Raw genomic sequence first — 18,428 nt, 5'->3', positions numbered from 1 at the left:
TGGCCGCCATGGGCAAGCCGGGAGCGAACCGGGGTCGTACCAGACCCGTCTTCGGTGCACACACGGGCTGTGGCCAGTAGCCTGGGCACGCGGGGCGGGAGAGAACCGCAGGGCGGTTTAGCGCACGCGAGTTAGAATTAGTTACGGAGGCGTAATGGTTGATTGAAAAGATTATTTACTTACACCCAAAGATGGTATTGGTGTAGGCTGGACAGGTTTCCAGGCACAGCTCCCGCCTGAACCCTTGTTGGAGGACTCTGACAAATCGATTGCTCCCACGGAGTTTGCTAGGCTCCGCGGGTCCGGTTAAGTTGGGTTCGAAAAGTTTCCCCGGAGTTACTTAGGCTCCACAGGTCCGAAGTTACAGGAAAGGGATACGTCTAGGATTGCGCTCGGCGACGGGGAGAGGCGAGAAGTGAAAGCTCCGTAGGCTCGGTTCTATTGCCTCTATTGCCTGCTTAGGGGAGGCGCGCCGGGTCCGCGAGGGTCCGCAGCACTTGGAGATCTTCACACAGAATCTCTCTCTCTTCCTCCCTCCTCCGGCTTGGGCGGAAACTACCCAAGCCTTTTTGGCTAGCAAGCCAATCGCTAGCCGCCACGTGTGCCTACATTAGGAATTGGCCAATAATGTGGCGCGAATCCGAATACAAATGGCGGGAACTCCTTTGCAGCGTGTATCACTATGATGCAAAAGAAATGCACCCTGCAAAGAAGCTGTAATCCGGCAGGAAATCCCCTGCTGCACCAGAGTTCTCTCTAGCAGCAGAGAACTCTACCGTGCAAAGAAAGCGACAAATTGGCGGGAAATAATTTAGCGGTGCCGAAGCACACACACAAACAAAAACCACAACTTTGGGTTGTGACATCCTCCCTTGCTGAGAGCATAGCTAAATTATGCCACACTCTTTCGAGCAATCTAGAAATTTGTCGTAATCATCCAACGAGTAAACAAGCCATCAAACAAATACACAAACATAAAATTCGCTGTCCTGGGATCAAGTTACATAACAATCAAGAAATAATAACCAACATAAACACATAATCTGATTCATAACAAAAATTGCACGATCAGGGCTTCAGTGGGCGTCGTGGCGAAGTTGTACGTCAGGCCCTCGCTTCTTTTGGTGGTGTCATCCTTCTTAGGGCTCCTCCTCGCCACACGCTCTGAATTCCGAATCTGTAAACAGAAAACTCTCAAAACAGATTAATGATCTAATTCAGCAAACTTAAACAATTTTAAATGATTTTCATGGCTTAATTAGACGAAATCGTCGAAGATTCATCATCTGGCTCTTCTAAATAACGGAAACCTAACTCATAAGCTAACTGCCATTGGCCTGCGTCCCCTAAAATCCGAAGCTGCCGCTTGTTAAGTCCGGAACGCTGTAGGAGAAATCCAAACATGTATCGCTCCTCTAGGGTTCTTGGTGGTAGTGGTGGGAGATCGGATCCACGTCGTCTGGTGCCTTGGGTCCTAGTCGGGTGTTGACAGTCCCAATCATTAGACAATCTTGGCTCCATCAGGATACGCAGTCTCAGCAATTGACAAAGAAGATTACTCTTCAATCACGTTTAAATTCCGTGGCCATAAGATCTAGCCATGAAATTATAGCTTCCTCAGATTCCATTTCAGATTCTTTATACCATTGTTGTAGATCTGTCCAAGCATGAATGCAACTGGTGACGACATCTCGCCCATCCGTTGCTGGGCCAACCGTGATTGCAGGGCAAGCTGTTTTTTCGGGAGTCGATGTTGTTAAAGGCTGAACTGCTGCCGCGGGGGTTACTACTGCTGTCGTTGTTTCAAGCAGGAGGGGTGGATGCTCTCCTCCACTTGACTCTCTCCTTCGTCGGCAGGAAGGCGTGGTCAGCCGAGATGCTGCTGCGTCGCTAGGCGGGGTTGCCGGCGACGACGCTGCGTCGATGGGCGGAGTCGCTGACCGAACTCTCACGGGTTCATTAGAAGCTCCACCCTTCTTTTCTGGTTCTTCCACGCGGTCTCCCTCTTGCTCAGCGCCATCTTGGACTGGCGTTTCAGGCTCCTTTTACTCAGCCGCTTCTTTGACCGATCGAATCGCCATCTGCAGCTGGGCTTTCAAACTTAGATTTTTCTGCATTAGATTCATTATAGTACGAATAGTTGCACTACCTTCTCCCCCCTTGTCGTACCGCAAGGCCATTCTTTCGTCCGCGGGGCATTCCTCTGTCTCTAGATCTTCGCGGAGCTCGGATGGAAGCTCGTGACCCCGTAATCTAGACATTATCATCCCCGGGGGGAACGGGCCGATGGGCTCCGGTTCTTCACTCTCCCGAGCATATCGTAGGCATCGGGCACACTCCCGGGTGAAAGTCGGGTTCGTTTCGCCCGCCGGGTTGGGTTCGGCGAGGGACACAGTATCGAGGGGCCTAAACAGGACCCGCTCATCTCTCATTATACACCCGAACGCCGCAGGGAGCAAGTATACTTCCCTTTCTCTCCGGGCTCCGTCTTCGGAGATTCCCTCTTCTCCCTTTAGCGACAAACGGCCACTTACAAATCTTTCACCCGTTCCACCCGCCTGGTGGTAAGCGATATGGATCTCTAATTCTTCAAAGCTTTTCACTTGGCATCGGTTATCGCGCCAAGGGCAATTCCTAACCAATTCTAACTCTAGCGTGTTCTCTCTTAATTCCGTCTGAGTTGTTACGTGCGCATTCTCTCCTGAGCTCAATCCCATCCTCGTCGCCATGTGCGGGCCGGGCCCCAATCCTGCCCTCGTCGCCATGTGCGGTGGTGATTCCGATCCCATTCTGGCCGCCATGGGCAAGCCGGGAGCAAACCAGGGTCGTACCAGACCCGTCTTCGGTGCACACACGGGCTGTGGCCAGTAGCCTGGGCACGCGGGGCGGGAGAGAACCGCAGGGCGGTTTAGCGCACGCGAGTTAGAATTAGTTACGGAGGCGTAATGGTTGATTGAAAAGATTATTTACTTACACCCAAAGATGGTATTGGTGTAGGCTGGACAGGTTTCCAGGCACAGCTCCCGCTTGAACCCTCGTTGGAGGACTCTGACAAATCGATTGCTCCCACGGAGTTTGCTAGGCTCCGCGGGTCCGGTTAAGTTGGGTTCGAAAAGTTTCCCCGGAGTTACTTAGGCTCCACAGGTCCGAAGTTACAGGAAAGGGATACGTCTAGGATTGCGCTCGGTGACGGGGAGAGGCGAGAAGCGAAAGCTCCGTAGGCTCGGTTCTATTGCCTCTATTGCCTGCTTAGCGGAGGTGTGCCGGGTCCGCAGCGCTTGGAGATCTTCACACAGAATCTCTCTCTCTTCCTCCCTCCTCCGGCTTGGGCGGAAACTACCCAAGCCTTTTATACGGCTAGCAAGCCAAACGCTAGCCACCACGTGTGCCTACATTAGGAATTGGCCAATAATGTGGCGCGAATCCAAATACAAATGGCGGGAACTCCTTTGCAGCGTGTATCACTATGATGCAAAAGAAATGCACCCTGCAAAGAAGCTGTAATCCGGCAGGAAATCCCCTGCTGCACCAGAGTTCTCTCTAGCAGCAGAGAACTCTACCGTGCAAAGAAAGCGACAAATTGGCGGGAAATAATTTAGCGGTGCCAAAGCACACACACAAACAAAAACCACAACTTTGGGTTGTGACACAATAAAGTATTTGGGATTATGAGGTGAGTATCTGCTGGTCAGAGCACTCAAAGCATCTCTGTTGTACTGATGGAACCTTAAAATGTGCTCCCCAGTCATTACTGTCACTTCCTAAGTTTTAACATGACTAGCATTTAGCTTTTCTCCCTTTGGTTTATATCACAGTGCCCAGATTAAATTTAAATTACAGAACTAGCTGTAGTGGAAAATCCAAAATTTCAAGGTGTAAGGCTCTGCTTTAGGCTGCTCACATCCTAGTCTGCAAGCTATATCTGGCCCATGGAACAAAATCATCCAGCCCATGAGGATCCCCAAGTGTCTGGATATTTGGCAGCAGGGGAATGGTGGAAACTCCACCCAGGCCATTGGCATGCAATGGGATTGGGGCCAGGCTGCTTCCCACAGCCCTACCCCCTTCCCTGGAGCATCCAGATTGGGGCTGCTCCACTTAACCCTCACCCACTCTCCCCATATGTCCAGATGCATGCCAAGCTGTTCCCCACTCTCTTCCCTCCCCCGCATATCTTATGCTACCCAGGACATTCTGATCAGAGCCAGGCGTGCACCCTCCCAAGGTCAGATGGGGCCCTGCTATGCCGGCCCTGTGTGCCAGATTGAGCCCACTGGCCAAATCTAGTCTGCAGATAGTCTGCCGACCAACCTGTGAAGCATATTGTTTGGTCACCACTGGTATAAGGCCAGATAACTCCATATTTATCTTTGGAATACTTAGTTTTACTAAATGGCCATCTTCTTTGCCAAACTCTCTTATGGCTGTTCTCCTTGCAACAGAGAAGAGGCCAAGTTCAATGAAGGAGTAATTCCATTAACTGCAGTGGATTCATGCCTGCCAAGAACGGGCCCTATAAATTCGAGTTCTCACAGACATCTTTTTAAGCTGAACTTGAACATGGAGTGTAGAATGTCCACATCAGTAAGGCCTGCAAGTGCTCAGCACCTCTAGGAATTGCTCAGGATTTTGTATGGTCCAGTGTTCAGTGACCAAGAGCCTGGGACAGTGAGGATTCTCAGGGATGAGGGCCACTGGAACTATACTGTTCTTAGTGCTTTGGGGGAGAAGTAAAGATAACACTGTTTTACTCCAGCACTTAAAAGACTCATCCATCAGAGGGACTGACATCTACTTTGAAACTTACTCCTAGAAGTGATGTGAAAGGAGAATGGAGAAGTGAAACAAACTGCTGGGAGGATAGAGAGAAAAGCATAGAATACATTGTGAAATGTGTAAATGGCTGTTAGAAGTAAACAGTGTATTACAATCCTTGGCTGTAAGAGAGGTTAACATATTAGCAATTTCAAGAGAAGGCAGATGTAGTTTTTAATAACTTCCTCTCTTTCGTAACTGCTCAGCTTTAAAATGAAAATGTTACTGTTTCCAGTTTGATGAGCTGTAGAAAAAAAACATTCTAAGACATGCTTTGCAAAGGAAGCAGCGACAATGGAAACACCGAATGGTGTAGATATGAAAACATTTCATAAACACAAGACTGCATGCAGTTCAAAAAGAACATTTATGGCATGCTTGATCAAACAGCCACACAAAAACCTTTCAACACTAACAGAGGAAACAAACTGAGCGGTGATGTATATAACACATTTGGACAAATTACTACTTTATGACTAATCCAAACCTGTTGGTTATCTATGGAGAAAATAAAACATTAGTGCCACAGAAAATATGACACTGAGATTAATCCAGATATCAGTACATCTACATCCATATTAATTCCAGTGTTTAGCCCCTAACATCCAAGCTCTTTGGTCACTTTCTGAGAGGATAGTATGATTAAAATAAAAATCAGCAGCAAATTTTCAGAATACGAGTGTTTTTTAATACAGTCTCAGGAAGTCTGTTCCAGACTGCATGCTTAAACGCGATTATTTATTTATTTATTTATATTTATATTTACTGTACCTATATCTGGATATATCCCTGGCATTTTGGATGTTATAAAAGCATGAAATGATTTCACAGACAAGTTGCAACACAGAATCATAATGAGCTTTTGAATCACCAATACTCACACATAAAAGGGGGCCTGATCATCAGCAGGTGCTGGAGAAGATCTAGAATGTGAAGCATACGATGCAGCATCTTTTACAATGGTGTTAACAAATGTCAATGTCTCATGCTGAATGTGCAATGCATACATATGCAGTTAAAAGTGTGAGCTTCTATTTTCTTTTTTCCCCTTTTCTTTTTTTTTTTTCCTTTACCCCTTCCACCTCCATTCCATCTACACCTCCCCCGAAAAGCATCTGCTCTTTATTGATGTCTATAGCGATGATTATTAACAAGCATGGAAAAATGGAACTGCAATCAATCTTTTATTCCTTGATCAGGAATTCATCCCCATACTTTAGGTTAAGGCAGGTGAATTTTGATTCAGCTCAGTAATTATCTAGCAGATGTTACAAGCAGCTGCTGCTGAACACAAAATCCTGGCTATTATTACAGAAATATAAGAGCTCCTGGCAAGGTGGAGTGAGAAGTAAAGCAGAATACATTCTGGGGAGGCCACACATCTGGTTTCTCATAAAGAAATTATGAAACCTGGAACTCAGACGGACTGTTCTTGAACTCCCAAAACTCAAATATCTTTGTATAAAATAAAATAAAGTTGCAGTTTGCAATATGCAGCAAGTACAAAGTTTTGACTATCTCTTGGCAACTCATGTTTCTTGTAAAATATGTTCTTTGTAACTGAAAGAGTTTTTTTTTTTAATTCTTCTCCCATACCCACATACAAAGGCCACTACAATTCCTGTAAGAGTCCCAGTGGCCTCTCACTTGTGGAACTTATAATGTAGACCCAAGCCCATGAAACTACATATTAAACATGGTGGTCATATCAGTGCCTGCCCCCCAAATAAGATGATTCCTAAGAGACTCTTAACCCTTGCTACCCTGAATGATTGGGCATAGAACCAGTAGAGTCTCCTGCATGGGAGTACTAGGCACTATCACTAGGTCATCAAACTAATACAGTCTAGACTCAAGAAACTTGTTGAACACTATAGTTCTCTTACTGAGCCTGAACATTTCCTTAAAAATGCCCAGGTCTGGTTTTATGATACAATATTTCTCTGGCATTTTACAATGAAAAAGAGGAGAGAAGTGGTGCGGCATTGACCAAAGAGCCAAATGGTTCAACCCTTACTCTTACAAGCCTCCTATGCACATTATTGCAGGATCTTGGCCTTTCATGGGGCTACTTCTTTGCAGCAGCAAGAGAAGGCTTCAGTTTGAACCTATATCATGTATGGCACTTGTAAGGCTGTAAAATGGCAACTGCTCTTATTTCTGAGATTTTCTGATTATTGCAATGTTCCAGTGCAATGCTTACAGTGGGATCAGATTCTGATATCAGAGATAGATCCAAAAATAAAACCACACCCATCCCTTCTAGTATAAACTCATATATTATAAAACATATCAGTAATAAAAAACAAGCATAAATACTAAACAAAAATAATCTGTGTTTGATTATTTGACTGAGGTATTATTAAAAATTATTCAAATTTTATATATAAAGTTTTGTATATGTTCATATTATACAAATGCACACAATTCAGTTCAATACTGGCAGCAGAAATCATTTGAAAACTGAAAGCTCAGGTATATACTGATTCATTGGTACTTGTGATTGGTAGTTACAGTTCTGTCATTGTTTATACAATTAATACATGCTATCCTATAAACAAAATCAGCTTAAATTATCTTCTAGCTATTAGCTGAAAGACCAAATCTTCTAGTCTAGAGGTACTCAACACTTGGCCTGCGGGCCAAATCTGGCCCATGGAGCCATGACATCTCGCCTGCAGGACTTCCCATGGATCAGGAAAGATTGGTGTCGGGGAGAGGGGGGACAGTGGCAATTAATACTACCATACCTCTCCCACTGCTTAATTCCCAAGCCCCATGCAGCTAGATTGGGGCCAGGGCAAACCCCTTCCCTCACGTGGGTGGACTGGGGCCAGGCCATACCCCCAGCGTCCCTCCTTCCCTACACAGTCAGGGTCCTGCCACACCTGTCCTGTGAACTGGATCAGGCCCACTGGCCAAATCTGGACACCAAACACTGCCTATCTGGCCACCAGGGTGAAAAGGTCAGATACTCACCAAGCCAAGTACTAGGTCAAGTGAAAAATCCTGGTGCAGCTGCACCCACAAAACCATGCCTGCTCAAAGAGCTGCAGTTACTGTCACTAAGGCTGCTCTGAAACTGCCTATATTAAAAAAAGGCTAGTAATTAACTAAAAATAATAACTAAATTCTTGCTTAAATTGATTAACACATGTTAATGAGTCACCAAAGTCGTTTATAGACGTTACATTTTTCTAGGTTTAACCTGGAGTACAGCCGTCACTATATACACATGGACATCTGTAGTCTAAATTAAAATTAGATTAATGAATTTTATTGAATGAGGATTAAAGATAATGAAGACTAGGGTAGTCTGAATTAGACAATTTAAACTGTATTAATTAACATGTATATACAGCATTACTTCTAAGAAAAAAAGTCCTTAGGAACCCAGATAAGCATTGCAAATATCAATTTCCTCAAAGGAAAATCAGGGTGCCTACACACATACACTGAGGTTGCTCCAATGCGCTGTAATTACAATGCATCAATGCAGACTCGATTAATCAGCTCCAGTAGACGCTAGCATCACGTGTATCAGCCCCCCAACACTTAAAACTGGTGGTAGGGGCACATTAACTAAAGCTCATTCGACGAGCTTTATTAAAGCACCCCTGTCATCATTTTTCAGTGTGGGGACGCTGATACGTGACTCTCTGGGTGCTTTAATTAGAGCGGCTCTGGGAATGTCTCTAATTAAAGTGCCCCCCCACCCCATCTCCCACAGCACATGTATAAATGCCCTCAGTTGGGTTTTTGCAACACAGTAGGGTATCAGGCATAAAGCAATGCCTTTACAAAGTCAAATGTGCTGTGACTAAGTAACAGTATACTGATTAAGTCGCCAGCCCTGCTCAAGCACACAGGCTACTAGTCTGTGAAGGAGGCAAACCCCCTCGATCATCAATTAGCCCTTAATTCAAACTGAAATTTCATTTCAACTGTGTGATGCAAATCAGTTAATCATAGTTTAGAAAATGGTGAGCACATCTACAAACAGCCCAACTCAGCCAAATTGATATAAGCAAGGGTTAAACTGTTTTATACATGTCTACATTAGCACTCTGCTCTGGTTTAGCTAGACTGAATTTTAAAGCAGGTCAGCTCAGCCAGTGAATCTTTGTAGTACAAACAAAGCCTGAGCTTCCCCAAGCACACACAAACGTGGGAATCTCTCCACTGTCTACTGTGATCAGAAAAACAGCATGGTAAACTGACAAGACTGATCAGTTGGCAAAACTGTGGGCAATAGACATTTTTCAAAGACCTACTGAAAATAGTTATAAGTGAAAGCAAGGATCACCTCAACACTACCACATTTAAAAGGCTATTTTCTAGCATTAACATTGTGTCAGACTTTCTGTTTGGCATCAAAAAAATTAATGAATTATAAAGACATTCTACAAAGAAAATCAAGAGAACAATTCATTTTTTAACAACCACAAATACTTCAGATAAAGTTTCATTACTGTCTTGACTTGGAACAAAGGCTTTATAGCCACATGGTTAATGAAAAATGCTAATTGCAACTCCTGCCTAAAGTTAGGTAACTAAAGACTCTGGTCTGAATAGCCAGATTTGAGAAAACACCCTTTAAATGCCTCTGATTGCCTTTTTCTTCTATCAGAATAGGCAGAGTTATAACAACTGCAATGAACTCTTTTGCAAACAACACAGAAAAACTCATGTAATTTCATGTTCCATCTATACGAAGACTCAATTTGAGATGATAACATGTTGTAGGAAAACAAAGAAAAAAACATTTCTGATTTAAAATACTGATTTCTACCATACGTGGACTCTACTTTGTGTGACTGTTAATGCTTCCCTATCCAACTCATGTCCTAGCTTTACCTACTTTATTTCAGGTCCAATGAGCGAATGTCTCCTTAGCATAGCCCGGGCTTGTGCATTTGTCAAATTAGTGGTTGATTCTTCATTAATACAGAGAATGCAGTCCCCTACACCAATTCGTCCATCACGGCTTATGGAACCACCATGGATGACGCTACGGACTATCATTCCTGAGCCATCTTTATTGGAACTTACAGTCATCCCTGTTATAAAAGAAGTATGGAACATATTATTGTGTAGAACTGCTACTCCTTATAATATAAAGGAAATATATTCCAACTGCCCAATGAAACAAAGCGTTCAGTAATGAAAGCCAACCCCTAAACCTGGGACTGTTAACAAGACTGAGTGGTTTCCCAGACCCACGGCTAGACCCGTGTGACATTAACTTCTAGTTTTTAAGCACAGGAGCAACAGGAAAATAAGACTGCTGTGGTATCTAAAACAAACAAGCAAAATGGTATTTTTTTGAGAAGTATTTTAAGTGTTTCTAAACATGGTCAAATCGATCAGTTCTCTAGCTTTTCTTGGTAAGAGTATTTATCTATTTTAATTATATTTTAGAGTTTCTTTACTTGGAATATTTTTGTTTCACCAAGGCTGAAAAACAGTCAGGATGAAGAAACAGGAGCAAAAAACACAAAAGAGCTAACATTGAAAAATACCTTCTTTGCACAGTACAGATGTCCTGACTCAATGCCCACTGAAGTCTATTATTTATTTCACTGGACCTAGATCAGGTTGTAAAGTACCATGACATAGATTACAGTATGCATATGGCTGAGGGAAAGAATATTGCACCAGTTGCACTATATTCTAGTTAGGTTACATCACTGTTCTATGAGCCCACAATTATGACTACCCCTTCTTCCTTTCCCTACAGGAGGACAACTGTTGCTCATTATTCTGATGGTCACCCATACTCTGAGAAAGATTTCATGTATGTTTGTGTATATTTCACAATTACAAAGGCAGTTAGTGTTCGTGAAAGAGGCTCAAATGGCTAACAGCTCTGGAGAACACTGTTCTCCATGAACGGTAAGAAAGCCCAGATGTATTAACCTCCTAGGCACACTGTTCTTATCAGTCATCTGTGGTCACCTGAAACCACCTCTCTCCAATCCACAGATGAGATAAAGCAGAGGCTCTAAAGCTGAAGCTCCCTCTGTTTAAGCAGGAGGCTGAGGCTGGCAGGACACTATCCATGAGGCTTCCTGGATTCTGGCACACTCCTTCCCACTTTGGCATGCCAAAGCTCAGATTTATTAACCTCCTAAGCATGCCCATCTTTTCCTGGGCATTTAATATTGAAACAGATGGAGAGATATGGGATTATTTGGGCAATGGGACTTATGTTTATGACTTGGAAGGTAAATATCTGAGCTATGGGCAAGCTATGTGACGCTGTCAATGAATGTGGATATATCTTAATTTATAGACCACCAATCCTAAGGAAAGATACATTAATTTATATAAAACAAAAGTATCCTGTGGCTATTATTGCAAGAGTACAGCTCAGGAGACAGCTGCTTTGATTCTGCTTCCCACTTTGGTTATGTCACAAAGTAAATGCTCAGACATTACAGATGGCCACTGCTGGCTGTGGTCTGGGGGCACGGTCTATGCATTTATGCTCACACACTCCTCCATCCAAAATTCTCCATACATAGGTTATTCCTATTCTTAGTAGGAACAAAATGCACATGTGGTACTATATTTGGCTGTAGTGAACCAGAATATAGGCAGCATGTGCGTGCTCATTTCTGTGGGCATTGTGCCTGTCTCCAGGGTGCCAATCAAAATTTGGCTTTAGACTAGAAGCCCCTTTCATCCCTCGGGTAAACAGGCACAACTTAACTGAAGCCAACACCATCACACCACAGACAAATCTGGCCCCGTGTCTATCAGATGACATCAACATTCAAGTTCACATCTGATATCAAGTGCATAACCAGTGGCGGATCCAGATGAATGAAGCAGTGACTGCACCCACATTTTTAGACCCGACTTCACCAGAAGCCTCTGGGAACTTTTTTTAAGTCCCTAAAGCAGGTGAGAATCCCCCCTCCCCTTCTCTCCCCTCCATGCTCAGAGGCTCATCCCCTCCCCTCCACTTTCACTCCTCCCCCACCTGTTGCTTCTTTTCTTACTGTCCCAGGGGTTAAGAAAGCTTCAGAGCCACTCCTGCTTGCTCCAGGTGGGCTGTGTGGGGGTGGCCTCAGCTGAGACAGTGGCAGCAACGATGGACAGAGGGCTCTCCCTCCACACAATTAATTCTGTGGGAGCTGGACAAGTCAGGAGAACCTACCATCCACTCATTACCACTGCTGCTGTCCCAGCCCAGCTGGAGCAGGAAGGAACACTTTGAAGCTTCTCCTGTCCCTGGACAGCAGGGAAAGAAGTAGAAGTGAGCAGGGGAACAGGGGGAAGAAAGGAAAGGGAGGGGATATGCTTCTGAGCCCAGAGGGAAGGTGGGGGATTCTTTGTTTCTTTTGGGATTTAAAAAAGTGCCTGGAGGCTCCCATGGTGTGGTCTGCCAGCACCTGGAGGGGCAAAGAGGAAGCAAGGAGCAGGGGGTTCAGCCACCTGCCACTTCTGCAGTGCAGGTTGTTGTACTGAACCCCCTTTTTCCAAATCTTCAGATTTTTATACTTTCAAAGAAAGAAAAAAGAGTTAAGTGCCATTGCTGGTGCACCAACAGCTTCACTAATATATACCCAGAGCACGGGCACTTTACTTTTCATTGTGTTTCAAGTGTTTGGTGCTCCTAATATAGATTTCTTTTTTAAAACAAAAAGAAAAGTTAGCAGTATTATGGCTGGGCTTTAAGGGCTATTGCAAACCATGAATGCTAGCATTTAAGAGAAAAAATGCTAGTTTTCAACTTAAATAATTGACACAGCTGCAGCTTTCAACATCATTACATAGCTCTTATTTTAGCTCCTTTAGTAAAAGTGAAAGTTAAAAGCAGTGCAGCCATGTGTGCAAAATACTGGCCGTGGCTAGGCAACACAAGGGGCCAGAATGGGTAGGAACTGCAAGAAAAAAAACCAAGTCAAGAGCTAGAGGCCACAGTTACTTATTTTTATATTATGTTGGCATAATACCAGTAGGTAATTCTACATTTTTGCAATTCTACCTTTTGACTACATGTGACACAAGTTCTTTATATATACAGGCACACACACATATGTTGTACTTTTCTGTTTTACTGTTGTGTTTGACATGCAATTTGCTAAGGCTACTAACTACCTATGATATAGGTGGGCAGTAGTGAGAGCACAGTTACTTTTGGCAAAAACTGAAATACCTTGGGTTCCCTTATGCCCAACCTTTATGTGGCTGTGAAATATGAAATAAGGAGAATGGGGTCTCCCTCCCCATTTGCATAGCCTGGGTAAGGGACAGTTGGCATCACTGCCTCTGCACTTAGAGAGCCACAGGAGCTGCTATCAAAATGCTCCTCTCCTGGGAGCACTTTAGCTGAAAAGAGGCAGAGAACAGGTGGCAAGCACAGGTGGCTTGGGTAGTCTTAGAAGCAGAATTTTGTTGCCTGCAAGAGAATTCCAGGTCACAAGTGACAGCCCGCAGCAGCAAAAGGGTTGCACTACAGACCTGTCTATATCTTTTGGTATCTAAGTACCTCTGAAAACTTGGTCCTGTGACCAGTGTCCTTTTCACACTGAAGTGCATGACTTCTCAACTACATCACACATTTGTATATAAACTGCGTTTTATTTTGTTCATATTTCTGTTCCAAACCTAACTTTATTTTAAATTATTTAATATAAACAAATAAGCATTAGATTTTTGACGATGAATCACTTTACTGTTTAAGGTCCTCCATTTTATGAAAGGAATGCTTTTAGTTAGAGAATGAAACTCTTTGTGGATTGATTGTTTGATTGTTTAATGCATGCCTTTACAGATCCAAATGGCCAAATGAATGGAGAAGAGCAGAAGATAAAGCAAAGAAGGTAAGTGAACACCTGTTTCTATTCTCCCAGCTACATGGATTTTTTTTAGTAGTTTCCTTTAGAACAGAGATGTTCAACTGGTGGCATGCAAGAGGCCAGCTCACAGCAGCGGAGAGCCCAGGGGTCCAGGTGCTGCCTGAGTGGTGGAGGGGCAGAGATCTCAATGCCAGCACAGCCCACACCCAGCACAATCTCGGAGGGTCGAGGATGGATATGTGAGAGGCCATGCCTGGAGTGTGCACTGTGCAGCTACCTGGGGGCAGGCCTGAAGTTGGACAGCCCTGCGTTAGAATGAATGGGTAGATCGGAAACTGGTTAGACAATACTGCTATAGAGACAGGGAACAGTAATTAACAGAGAAATATTAATCAGACAGACAGACACCTTGGATACTCTACCTAGACTTGAATTGCCTTTTGCAATAGTTATAGTTTTCTCATACATGTGTTTGGCAATACTTTGAATTGTGGAATTTTCCCCAGTAGATGTTGGATAGCTCTTTTCCATTAATGGTACTGCAACCTAAAACAAAGAAAAGTGTATCAAAACAGTAAGAGTAAAATATGACCAGACTTCATATGCCTTATATATCACAGATGTTTGACAGTCTGCTGAGCCTTAGAATTGCTAATTTAAGAAACTGCAATTTATCTATTTTTTTTCAGTGAAATCACATTGAACCAAAGAAAAAATATATCATCCATCATAAAGGTTGTCCTTAAACACTTGTTTGTCTACAGTGATATTTGAAGGCTCAACTGTGAATTGAACTATGTGCCAATAGTACATGGAATAAGAATCTACATATATACCTTATAGCAGTGATTCTCAACTAGGGTAGCTTGAGATCCTTTTAGGGGTGTTGTGAGGTGCTGTGCACTCATGTTAGCATAGTTAGGCATGCAAACATGACTTGCAGGATAAACACAGAGATTTCACATAGGAAATTCACAGTATTAAAAAACATTCTGACCTATTTTGGTCTTTCTAAGTTCTTTGCAACAAGAACTATTATTTTTGTGTAGTTAAAAACTGAGTGAAAGCTAAGAGCTGACATTTTCTGAAGGGGGCCTTCAGTCTAATGAATGGTCCATCAGGTCTAAAAAAGTTTGAGAATCACTACCTTGTGGACAACCAAAATCTTGCACCAAAGCATGTAATAAAACAGTAAGAAATATATGTACTTGCTTCCCTGATTCTTGGATCAGTTTGGAAGGAATGGACAAAGTATTGCTCTTGTAACCTTAATTATCAAGTCAGTGCCACTGAGCCAACAGAGCACAAATGCTCTGAGGAGCTAACAGTGACTTGCTTTACTGTTGCCTCCAGTCTCATTAAGCATGGAGGACACAGGGCGGATCTGTGATTCAAGAATGAGTGAGCTACAGAACCCAGTTGAGTTGCTTCTAGGTCAGGATGACTTTTGTACCACCTTCTTGCTCTGGCTTGTGCCTAATGTTACCTTTCAACTGTGAACCCCACAGTAGAATGCTACATTTAGAGTCAGAAATATTGAAAGTCAATCATGAAGTAGCAGTTTACAAATACTAAATCTAAAGATAATTTGCACACATATTCTGTCTATAGAAAGATAGATCTTTACTTTTCCAGAGAGGTCCAAGTCAACTGTGGTAGTGAGGCTGGAATTTTGTGTCATTTCAGTGGCTCTCTCTGGCTTGGTCCATTCAGTTGTGTTTTCAAATCCAGCCTGTTTCTCAGGAATGTCTGAAGGTAGGAAATCCTTTTTTGCAAAAGCAAGAGCAGGTTCTAGGTTTATCTTCACTGAGGTTTTGTTCTCTGTCCCTCTCTGGACGAGATCCATGTTGTTTGAACTCTTGCTGGACATTTGGAAATCAACTGAGGCATTTGAAGATTCTTCTCCAACACCCTGTTAAACAGAATCAGTAAGAAGTATTTAAGATCCTAAACACTATTGTTAAAATGTGTATTTTATGCTAAATATATTAAATTGACATTAAACCTGCAAAACAGTTAAACTGATTTAAATACTTATTATTTAAAACTTATTTAAGCATACAGATACTTATATTTGGCCTTTCATAAAAAGCAGTGAATTCACAAAATGACAGATCATTGAAAGTCATTTTACTGTAACAAGTTTTTCCTCTGTAAACATTTTGCTTTTTTAGGTAGTGATAATTTGTATCTGTGGTAGTAATATTGATATCTGAGGGCAGGCCCTTAGTGGTGTTAACTAACAGAACTCCAATGACTTCAGTGGTATAATGTAAATGTATGCAGATTCAGGATCTGGGCCACAATTTACACTACTTACAATTTAAATGTCTAGTGGCCTGTCTCAGGCGGAAAAACATCACAAGATGCAGGCCTTTATTCACAAACTAAGCTGCAAGAAAAGTCAATTTTAATTTAAATTATACAAAAAATGTTCATCTTAACAACAACCAAAATCAATATTTACATACTTCTTATGCAACAGGACATACATGGTCACACATGTAACATGAAAGCCCCTCTCCTTTTCTCCCCCTGCCCCCACAGCTGGAAGCCCTGTCAACTGGGAGCGCATGGCCCCCAGCTAGGAGCTCCAATCAGCTGATGGGGCTCCCAGGCACAGGGACCCCTGGCCACATGTTCAATTAATGGTATGATAGGAAGCAGCTACAAAGTTATACATATTTTGTGATATAACTTAGCAGCTTATTCTTCTTTTTATAACTCCATTAATAGATAGAACATTTGGCCAGTGACTTTCCAGTGCAATTACTTAGTTAGTCATACCTTAAGTGTAATCTATAGATGGGGCCTAGGTTTTGTTGACCGCAGCTACATTACTGAGGTAAAGTTTTTCTTTTTTTATGCAAGTTTGATTAACATTTTTTTAAATGAGCAATGATTTTAATTTTTCAATGTAAAGCACTTTAAAGGGAGCTTGGTAGTCAAATAATAAATATTTATTCTTTCTTGAAAATCAGGCCCTCAAAGAATGACAAGTTGGACCTTCAAAATCACTCATCTCTTTTGAAAATTTACACCAACAGACTCTACTGAACAATGTATCACAGGCACAAGGCATTTTTTTCAGTATCAGAAATGGTAGGTAATTCTTTTTATTCCAATTTTTTCCTTCTTCAGCAAATTCATTATCATCACAGGAAATTTCTATTCCACTGACATTTTAATTTTCCTACACTGCTTTCAGAATATCCCTTATTCTCCCTCAAACAGCCTGCATAACTGTGTCATGTTCAATGATTTTCAAGCAGACGTGCCTTCAAAACTCTGTACGTAAAGAGTAAACAGTAGCATTCTGTGCCATTTTCTACCATGAACATTAAAGTTGATTTTCATCAATACAATTACATGCTCCTGTCCCTTCACTAAAAGTGACTCAAAAATGTGAAAGGCTTGTTTTTGAAGGGGCAGAAACAGCATCATCAGGAGTACAAACAGAAACAGGCTGTCTGATGTAGGTTTCCATCCTTGGACCATGAAATCAGCCATAACTGTGCTATGCTTTAAGCGAGAAAGTAAAAGAGATAATTTCTTTCTTCCTGAAGACCATGTTAATTCTCATCTTGTGTGTTACAGTTTACAGCATTCTCTTATACTGCTACAAAAAGAAGCTTTCCTGGATATGGAATATCTTCCCACAGATGTCAATATATGGCTTTGCCTTTCAGTGTAAAACAGGAGTGTTCAACCACCAGCCCGCAAGCCAGATCCAGCCTGCGGCACCATGTTACCTGGCCCATGGGGCTCCCCATGATCCAGAAATTTGGCAGTGGGTCACTGCCACCAAATTTTGGAACCATGGGGAGTCCCAGGCCCAGTGTGCTGGATAGGGCACCCAATCCCAGCACATGGGAGGTGGGAGATGGTGGTGCTTGTGGCAGAAGGCCACCTCTGTTTCTCCCCAAAAACTCTGCTCTGTGACAATTTGGTTAGGATGAGCCCTGCAGAGGGTACACACCTTACCCTCTCTCTTTAGGTAACCTGAGATGGATACATTCCTGAGGGAGGCGGGAAACCTGCTTCGTCTGCCTACGTGACTGGCATCACATACCTGGGTGAGGGGCTTGGGCTCCCTCGTGGGACAGAGACTGCCAGTCTGCCCAGCAACCAGTGATGCATTTCAAATTGGTTGGCTGACTGCCAACAGGTGCTGGCCTCCACTGGACCAGGTAAATGAGGTCATAAGGGTTATATAAGTTAAGGACTTCCCAGGAGGAGGGGGCAACAGCCATGAGGAAGACTCAGAGAGAGAGGAGAGCTGGACTATCTGAAACTTGGTCTCTCTCCCAAACTCATGATCAAGGAACTGCCTGCCTCCAGAGGGAATCTCCACCTGCCTCTGCATGATACTTGTAAGCTACTTGAGATTTAACTAGATATATACCTTGCAGGAACTCAGATGTGTGATCAAAGGCTACTCCAGCCAGCCTGTTTGCTCTATGGGATTTCTCTGATATTACTCAACTCTGTATCCTATTCCAACCCTACTCCTTGTAACCAATAAAGTTCTTCTTTGTATCTAGCGTGGGAGACTTATTGGGAATGGGTCTAGATTATGCCTTGGGGTCCCCTTGGTTCAGCTGACTAAGGGAGACCATTTCTTGTGCTTCCAACTGAGGGAAGCACCCCAAGTTCTTGAAGTAAGTCAAGTACCCTTGAGGGCTACTAGGCCTGTGTTTCCCAGGGGACGCAGTGCCAGAATCAAGCCAATCCTTGGGTGGTGGCAGTTCTACCCCCAGGCTAGCGGGTGTGCTCCAGGAAGGGGGTCGGCTGGACGTGTGG

The 18,428-nt window shown here is 43.2% G+C and overlaps 1 protein-coding gene across 17 annotated transcripts in view; it reads right to left on the bottom strand.

Moving 5' to 3' along the window:
* Nucleotides 1–18,428, bottom strand: part of MPDZ (multiple PDZ domain crumbs cell polarity complex component) — a 140,132-nt gene that overhangs the window by 42,726 nt on the left and 78,978 nt on the right. For 11 of the 17 annotated variants that reach the window (XM_019483833.2, XM_019483832.2, XM_019483827.2 and 8 more), the window contains 4 exons: nucleotides 15,253–15,537; nucleotides 14,048–14,171; nucleotides 9,677–9,875; nucleotides 5,697–5,738 (listed from right to left, as the gene is read on the bottom strand). In XM_019483833.2, coding sequence (XP_019339378.1) covers nucleotides 5,697–5,738; nucleotides 9,677–9,875; nucleotides 14,048–14,171; nucleotides 15,253–15,537 — 650 coding nt within the window. The remainder of the gene's footprint in view (nucleotides 1–5,696; nucleotides 5,739–9,676; nucleotides 9,876–14,047; nucleotides 14,172–15,252; nucleotides 15,538–18,428) is intronic. The other 6 variants (XM_019483830.2, XM_014611103.3, XM_059724726.1 and 3 more) reach the window with 1 other exon arrangement.

The sequence above is a fragment of the Alligator mississippiensis genome, chromosome 3 (genome assembly GCF_030867095.1).
Source record: "Alligator mississippiensis isolate rAllMis1 chromosome 3, rAllMis1, whole genome shotgun sequence".
NCBI classification, from domain to species: Eukaryota; Metazoa; Chordata; order Crocodylia; family Alligatoridae; genus Alligator; species Alligator mississippiensis.
This window is presented reverse-complemented; position numbering and strand designations above follow the sequence as displayed.